General features: G+C 48.5%; 1 protein-coding gene across 1 annotated transcript in view; it reads left to right on the top strand.

The window, feature by feature from the left end:
• Positions 1-5962, top strand: part of IGFBPL1 (insulin like growth factor binding protein like 1) — a 32863-nt gene extending 26901 nt beyond the window's left edge. Inside the window, 4 exon segments of the mRNA XM_043515474.1 lie at positions 2360-2467; positions 3849-3968; positions 4330-4482; positions 5715-5962. Coding sequence (XP_043371409.1) covers positions 2360-2467; positions 3849-3968; positions 4330-4458 — 357 coding nt within the window. The 3' untranslated portion in view covers positions 4459-4482; positions 5715-5962.
• The last annotated feature ends 3122 nt before the right edge of the window (positions 5963-9084 follow it).

Consider the following 9084-nt stretch of genomic DNA (forward strand, 5'->3'; position numbering starts at 1 on the left):
ATAGTTTGTCTGACATCGTACTTCCTTCATAGGAATACAGTAGCTGTTCAGTGGTCACAACTAGGCATTTACGGCCCTGATCCTGCAACAAGGTGTATGTCCCATTGACTTCTGCTCACATACACCTCACTGCAGGACTGGAACAAACAAACTAGGGAAATGCAACCTACATGGAGCTACTATAAGGTGGATGCAAAACTGGTTGGAAAATTGTTCCCAGAGAGCAGTTATCAGTGGTTCACAGTCATGCTGGAAGGGCATAACAAGTGGGGTCCCACAGGGATCAGTTCTGGGTCCGGTTCTGTTCAATATCTACATAAATGATTTAGATAATGGCATACAGAGTACACCTATAAAGTTTGTGGATGATACCCAGATGGGAGGGGTTGCAAGTGCTTTGGAGCATAGGATTAAAATTCAAAATGATCTGGACAAACTGGAGAAATGATCTGAAGTAAATAGGATGAAATTCAATAAGGACAAATGCGAAGTACTCCACTTAGGAAGGAACAATCAGTTGCACACATTCAAAATGAGAAATGACTGCCTAGGAAGGAGTACTGCGGAAAGGGATCTGGGGGTCATAGTGGACCATAAGCTAAATATGAGTCAACAGTGTGACACTGTTGCAAAAAAAGCGAACATCATTCTGGAATGTATTAGCAGGAGTGTTGTAAGCAAGACACTAGAAGTAATTCTTCCGCTCTAACCCGCGCTGTTTAGGCCTCAACTGGATTATTGTGTCCAGTTCTGGGTGCCACATTTCAGGAAGGATGTGGACAAATTGGAGAGAATCCAGAGAGGAGCGACAAAAATGATTAAAAGTCTAGAAAACATGACCTATGGGAAAATTGAAAAAACTGGGTTTGTTTAGTCTGGAGAAGAGAAGACTGAGAGGGGACAGGATAGCAGTTTTCAAGTACATAAAAGGTTATTACAAGGAGGAGGGAGAAAAATTGTTCTTCTTAACCTCTGAGGATAAGACAAGAAGTAATGGGCGTAAATTGCAGCAATTTAGGTTGGACATTAGGAAAACTTCTTAACTGTCGGGGTGCTTAAGCACTGGAACAAATTGCCCAGGGAGGTTGTGGAATCTCCATCATTTGAGATTTTTAAGAGCAGGTTGGACAAGCACCTGTCAGGGGTGGCCTAGATAATACTTAGTCCTGCCATGAGAGCCGGGGACTGGGCTAGATGACCTCTCGAGGTCCCTTCCAGTCCTATGATTAAGGTTCCATGTTTGTCATGGAGGTCACGGATTTTGTGACTTTCTGTGACCTCCCTGGCTTCTGCAGTGGCTGGTGTGTCTGGCCCTGGGGCTGCCTGAGCAGCTCGGGCAGATCCCAGACCAGGTGCACCAGCTGCTGCTGGGGCAGTCTCAGGACCCCCCTCTCCCAGTAGCAGAAGTTTGGGGGGCGGGGCTCAGGGCTGGGGGTTTGGGTGCGTGGTGGCGCTTACCTGGCGGGGGCTCCCTTCCCTCGGCTCCTAGCTTCATGTGCTACCACTGCCAGCAGGCACCACCCCCGCAGCTCCCATTGGCCGTGGTTGCCAGCCAATGGGAGCTACAGAACCGGGGCTTGGGGCTGAGTGGAGGCAGCACGTGGTGCTCTGGAGCCGGTGAGGGGGCCTGCCCCAGCCCCACCAACCCTGCCCCCTCAGCACCTGCGGTGCCCCCCTGCCGCACCCGAGCACCCATGGTAGCCCCCCACCAGCACCCGCATCGCCACCCCCAGGTTGCCCCCCAGGCCACACCTTCCCCCAGCACCCATGTCACCACCCTCAGGCTGCGCCCCCCCCCCGGGCCATGCCCCCTCAGCACCCGCGTTGCCAGCCCGAGACTGTGCCCCCCCCCAGACTGTGCACCCGCAGAGCCCCCTGGTCTGTCACCTGAGCCCCACCCCCACAAGTTTTAGTCAGGGGTATATAGTAAAAGTCATGAACACGTCACGGGCCGTGAATTTTTGTTGATTGCCCATGACCTATCCGTGACTTTTACGAAAAATACTCATGACTAAAATATAGCCTTATCTATGATTCTATGTAGCTAAAAGGAATGGGCTAAATTCCATCTCTGTTTCAGTTTATCTGGTGGCAGATGGAGTAAGACAACAGTGCATTGATTTGTATAATGAAGCCAAGTTTCCCAGGTAGAAGGGCTAAAAGCTTTTTAAAATAAAAGCTCAGAACCATTTCTGTTGCCTCTGGTTTAGAGACAAATCCAAATCTTTGCTACTGAATCATCTCTGGCTGAATGGAGGAATCTGTATGTTTGTTCCATTTAAAATTGGCACACAAAATTGAGAACTATTAGTGGTCCCATGTAAAAGTACTAAAACTGAAATGTTCTTGTTATTTCCAGCTCCTGTGTGTTGTACCACCAAAAGAGATTCATAATATAACTGGTGCCCAAGTGTACTTGTCTTGTGAAGTGAAGGCGGTTCCCACTCCCATCATCACATGGAGAAAGGTATGCCAAAATCTGATTACATTTTAGCCAAGAGGTTACACCGAATCTGACGTGTGTAGGACAGAGAAACTGACATGGGGCCAAATCCGCTGTTAATGTAAACTGTCTCTAAGGCTTTGGAACCAGTTTTCACCAGGAGAGAATTTGGCCCATTTCTTTAGCTCTCTTGCCATACCTGATTTCAGATTATTATATTCACAAATAAAATGGCATTACTTAAAAATGAGACTAGAGGGCAGTAATTCCCTCAGCGTGTTAGCATGCCCCATCCGCAAATAGGGGCTATGAACATCTGCCTCCCTGAGGGGCTTTGAGAATTGAAGTGTTGGTCTCACCAGTTTTGACCAGCTCCTCGGCTGCTGTAAATCAGCGTAGAACCACTAGGTCAGGAGAGCATCTCTGACTTACAGCAGCCAAGGGCCTGGCCTCAGTACATCCCTGGGGGGAGGAAGGGAATTAATAACCCAAACCCCACTCAGTGCTCAGGTTGAATATTGGACTGGCTTGGGGGGGTGATTCTGGGCTGAAGGCTGGTCTGACAACATGACTGATGACATCTGTATAAGGAGTCCTCAGAGCAGCACCAGGGGCAGAAAGGAAGAGCCTCAGCCTAGGGACTCTGGCTGTGGGAGGAAATCTCTCTCCCCCACCTCCAAGGAGCCAGCTCTGGGGTTAAAAGGGGGTGGTCAGAGAGCTAGGGTTTTGGGGATGGCCAGAGGAGTGGGATGCTAAGCTCCTGGGAGCTAGGGATAGACCTTGAACAAGGCAGCTAGGCACTTATGCCAAAACCTTCAAACTAGGGTGCCTAAAGTTAGGCACCGAAACAGAGAGGGTTGTGGAGCACCCAGCAATTCCTATCCCAAGTGCTACGTTGGGAGAATGGGGAAGCTACCCTGCATCCTGCACACCCACCAGTTACTTAAGGATCCAGGTGGAAGGGGTAAGAGGAGCCCCATGTTGTGGCACTGACTGGATGTGTGCAAAGAGAAAAGTCAGAATCTGCCCCCAGTAAGCTGGGGCAAGGAGGGCTACAACCAGCTGCATACCACCTGTAGAGGGAGGCATTGCCTCACGTTGGCTCCTGGTCCTTGACTAGGATCTGCCTCTCGCTCCTCCAGTAGCTGCAAGAGGTTCTGCTCTATATTCCTTCCCCTCAGTGAGAGCATCACTCTGAGATGCTCAGTGTGAACGATAATGGTATGTGTTCTTCTGTTATAGGCATCTCTCTGAGGAGCACTGGTGCACATTGCAGAAGCTAGTATAACAGCAACAGGTTGAGCTCATACCTGCCAAATGCAGAGGCAACACACCGATGAGCATGATGCTTTTAAAGTATTCCATAGCTACATTAACAGTATGCCAATGTCATAAAACCCCACAGGTCACAGAGTCACCCAAGGGAGTTAAACTCCTGGAAGAATTGCCTGGAGACAGAGTAAACATGGCAGTTCAAGTTCGTGGTGGTCCTTCTAAACATGAGAGCACCGGGGGGTTTTGGTAAGTCCAACAAAGCAAACAGTACTGAGGGCAGAGGTGGGGAAAGAGAGGGCAGGCAGATTTTGGAAGTTTTCCATACAGAACATACAGTACATTGCAAGCACGTGATGGTATGGTTTCTAGGGGAGACATTTGAAGAGAAGAAACTCAGAAGAGTGATTGAGGCAGAATTTAAAATAGAATGAAAGTTCCTACAATCTAGCAGACTGAAATTAAACCAGACATTTTAGTCCTGGTTTTGAAGGAGGAAATCTAAAAATCCTTTAGATTTTTCATTCTTATCAAGAATTGATTTATTGGCTGCCCTTTTGTGCTTATTGTTAACTTGTTGATAGTGTGATGTTTTCCCCCTTTCATTTTGTCAGATTAACCCGCTGATGAAGGAAGATGAGGGTGTTTACCAATGTCATGCTACCAACATGGTTGGAGAAACACAGGCAGAAGGGAATATTAAAGTCAGTGAGCACAGTAAAGTAAGAGGACTAACTTCATAGAATCAGATGACATGATATAGCAGGGTAAGTTTAACATTACAATCCACTTCAGTACCACAGAAGCCTGTTACTCTTTTTTGCATTCACTTGCTCTTGTTGGTCTAAAAATACAGAAGTAGAGGAAGCATGGCCTAGAAACAGTGAATTTGGAGGAGCCTGGAGTCGGTTAGAGATTGAAACATTGGCTCACTATTATCTTGAATAAGTAATTTTCTTCTGTCTGCCTTACTAAATCCATGCTGAAGTGTAGGAAGATAAAGGAAGGGCATTGCAATGTGCTAAGTACCTTAGATTTTTTCAAAGCAGATACTGTTGCACTGAACATTTCTCGGTAGATGAGCATATAAATATAATTGCTGTTTTTAATTCAACATTTAATGACTGCAGTGTAAATACATACTGTCCATGATCAGAATGCTTGACATCTTCAGATCAAAAACCAGCATTTGGTACCATATTCTAAAGATGATGCTAATGTCACATGCCAAGGAGACAGAGCGACTTCCCTCTTCTATGACCAGTTTAGCTCAGTCATCATCTCTTCTCTGTAATATCGTCTCATGTAAATGGATGCAATTCACCCCAGGGCAGGGGGACAGCACAATACCTGTGCCACACTTTCATCCAACTTAAGTCCTCTAAATGGGATTTAAGCAGTGCATATGCCTTGTGCTGACCCTTTGCACCTCCAGGGTGAATCTCACCCAGAGAAAGGAGAGCAGACACCAAGCAGATAAACAAGTGTGTGGCCGCAGATTTAAATAAAACAACCAAAAACGTCCTTCCGCTGATAGCTTCATTGTTCCCAGAAGTTTTAGTATAAGGGCATGATTCTCCACTGCATTACTCCAATTTCTACACTGGTGCAACTCCATGGATTTCAGTGAACCTTTGAATAACTGGAGTAAACACAGTTGTGGTGATTGTGTCCAATACGTGACTCTAAGCAAGGCCGAGGCTGTGAAGCAAAGAGGGTGAACAGTGATCAGTGTCTTGTACAGAATTGACCTGGAAATGCAGCTCTGTGCATGAAAATTAATGCTTATTTCTAGGAGAGATCCCTATGTATTAGCTGAAAGAGTGTTGTTATGAAAAAAGATACATCCAGTTTAGCAAATATATTATTCAAAGCAAGGTATATATTTTGTGCTAGTTGCAGCCATGGCCATGTCTCCATCACAGTTCAGTTTTCTATACAAGTTATTACAAATCCCTGGATAATAATCTCTCAAACTGTGCTTTGTTTTCTCTTCTAGGGAGAAGTGATTCAATCTTCACTCCAGGGAAACAAAGATTGTCAAGCACAGGCTAAAAACAACTCAATTATGGCTTCCTTTGCCATTTCATATTATAGAATTAGGAAACTGCATTAATATTCTTGTTATGTGGTTAATGACATGTTTTTTGTACATTTTCCCATTTAGATCAATTAGATTAATATTAAAATTCTGTAGTTTATAACAGGAATAAATGAGCAATAAAACATTTTTTAAACCATTAAAAAATATATATACTGTCCAAGGTTGCTTTTTATTGTTCATGTTCAACTGTAACAGTAAGGGGCAGCAATTAGGGAAGAGACCATTTAGTGTAATTTCTGGCATGTCAGTCCTTGGCCCGAAAGACAAATCATAGCAATATAACAATTTCTTTCTTCTTTTTGTCCACTTCTTAGGAAAAAAGCTGAACATTTAATGAAGCTTTGGCAATTGTTGCTTTTGGGTACATACAGTCACTAGAACATGACTCTAACTAGAACACCATGTTTTGAAGAAGGTTTATAGTCAAAATGGATGGCTTCCAATGTCTAAACAGATACGGGGCCCTGATTTTATGAGCCCAGTACTCAGTCTACTGAGAGGGGTGCAGTGATTCATTAGATTCCAAGGCCAGAAAAGTATCAGAGGGGTAGCCGTGTTAGTCTGTATCCACAAAAACAACAAGGACCTGTGGCACCAGTGGCACCTTAAAGACTAACACGTTTATTTGGGCATAAGCTTTCGGGGTAAAAAACCCACTTCTGCAGATGCATGGAGAAAGAAAAGACCACAGTGATTCTCTAGTCTGCCAAGGGCAGCAGAAATAATGTGTTTCACTGCACTTCTGACCAAAGCAGAGATTCTGAGCAAATGGACTCCACCCCAACATACCTGTGGTATAAGAGAGGCAGTGATAGGTTCCTATGCAACAGCCACATCCCCTGACCCTTTTCAGATAACCCTTTGTGTTCTCTGTCTCACACAAGTCATTCAAGAATTAACACTAGGTGGCCCAGTCACTAGTGAGTGACACTGAGCCTGTGCAGAGGTTCTGCACTTGAGTAATGCACCACGTGAGACTTATGTGATGCATGAAATCTGTGCTGTGCATCAGTAAAGTCCAGTATAAGGGATGCGCAGGCTGAATGCTGAGACTCTGAACAAGGACGGAAGTCACTCTGGTCTGCGTTAGCCAGGGTTTTAAAAATCCTCTCATACAGCAGCACTGTCAACCCCAAGTGTTCAGAAACTCGTGGTTGACTTAAAAATCGTAATTCTCTTTCTCATTTGCCAGCTGGATTCTGAGGCTGTGGGGGCACTTATGTCACATCGTAAAGCTTTTCTCTGCAATCATAAGAGCTAGAAAATTTTATTTTCAGTGGAGGCTAAAGTTCCTAGAGAAAAACCTCTCAGAAAAACACCAGGTACGACAAGTGCTAGCAAGAGTGCATGCAAGGGCTGTGCCCAGCCAGTGGGGGGGCCCAGAAGATGCTCTGACGGCTCAGCTGTGGTAGGAAGGGTCCTTTCTTACCTGAGCACATCCCCCACTATGGACGTGGCAGCTGGGGAGGGGGTTACTTTGCCCAGCCTCCCACTGGGTCACCCATGCACCCCCGCACACCCTGCCTCAGGGCCACGCACCCCCCACCGTGCCTCCACCATGGGGCCATGCTAGGGTTACCAGGCATCCGGTTTCGGCCGGAACGCCTGGTTGAAAAGGGGACCATGGCAGCTCCGTCAGCGCCACTGACTGGGCCGTTAAAAGTCTGGTTGGCAGCGCAGCGTGGCTAAGGCAGGTTCCCTGCCTGCCCTGGCCCCGTGCAGCTCCCAGAAGTGACCAGCATGTCCCTGTGACCCCTAGGTGCAGGGGTGATCAGGGAAGTGCCGCGTGCTGCCCCCCCCCCCAGCGCCAGCGCCACAGCTCTCATTGGCTGGAACCATAGCCAATGGGAGTTCCAGAAGTGGCACCTGCCCCCTCCTGCACATCAACCCCCTGCCCAGATCAGAATCCCCTCCCGCATCCTAACTCCCTCCCAGACCCCACACTCCAACCCCAGCTTCAGCCCCCTCCCACATCCCAACTGCCTTCTGGAGCCCACACCCCAAACTCCTCATCCCTGGCCCCAACCCAGAGCCTACAACCCCAGCCAGAGCCCACACCCCAAACCTCCTCCTGCACCGCAACCCCATGCCCGAGCCCTGAGTCCCCTCCCACACCCCAAACCCCTCATCCCCAGCCCCACTCCAGAGCCTGCACCCCCAGCCGGAGCCCTCACCCCCTTCCCATACCCCAACTCCCTGCCCTATTTCAGTGAAAGTGAGTGAGGGTGGGGAGAGCAAGTGACTGTGAGGGAGGGGGGCTGGAGTGAGTGGGGGCGGGGCCCTGGAGAAGGGACGGGGCCAGGGTGTTCGGTTTTGTGCAATTAAAACGTTGGCAATCCTGGGCCACACACTCCCATATCCCGCCCCGGGCCACGCACCCCCCCATCCCGCCTCAGCCACGGGCTGATTCGCCTCCTAGAGCCAGGGGCAGGACCCGCCATGAGATCGCTCTGCCCTCCCTGCTACCACACGTGATCTCGCTCGGGGCTGTGGGCGTTTGTAGGGCACATGCGCAAGGGGAAGGACACGCTCTAGGCCTTGGCGTGGGGGTGGGTGGATGCGCATGCACTGTGCTGCGTTCTTGGATCCGGGTCCTGTTCCCATGGACCAGCCGCACGCTGTGCAGGTGTGGTGGGGCGATCCTCGCCGGCCCCTGGGCTGAGCCGTGTGGCTCCAAAGCTGGGTGTGCAGCGTTGGGACCAGGCCGGACCTCGCCTCGCACCGCCCAGATAGCTCTGGGGCATGTGGTTGGCCCCGCAGCCTGGGGCCCACAGCACCGGTCCCTGCAGGGGGTGAGAGTGCATTCAGTGGCTCCCACCCGTGGAACGGCACAACCCAAAAGTACCCGGGCCGGTGGGCTCCAGTGTGGGCCAGGGGATGAGTTGTGCACCTCTAGCACATTCCCCTGGGAGTAGTGTTTTAGCAATGAGAACCCATTAGTAAGATAACTCCGTTCCCTTTTCTTCATGTGCCAGTATATTTATGCCTATATCTGTAATTTTCACTCCATGCATATGAAGAAGTACAGTTTTTACCCATGAAGCTTATGCCCAAATCAATCTGTTCGTCTTTAAGGTGCCACCGGACTCCTCGTTGTTTTTGTGGATACAGACTAACACAGCTACCTCCTGATATGTTAGTAGCACACTGTCATTATCCTCAAAAAGAAAAGGAGTACTTGTGGCACCTTAGAGACTAACAAATTTATTAGAGCATAAGCTTTCGTGAGCTACAGCTCACTTCATCGGATGCATTGGATGCATTT

Source organism: Dermochelys coriacea, chromosome 5, assembly GCF_009764565.3.
Source record: "Dermochelys coriacea isolate rDerCor1 chromosome 5, rDerCor1.pri.v4, whole genome shotgun sequence".
NCBI lineage: Eukaryota > Metazoa > Chordata > Testudines > Dermochelyidae > Dermochelys > Dermochelys coriacea.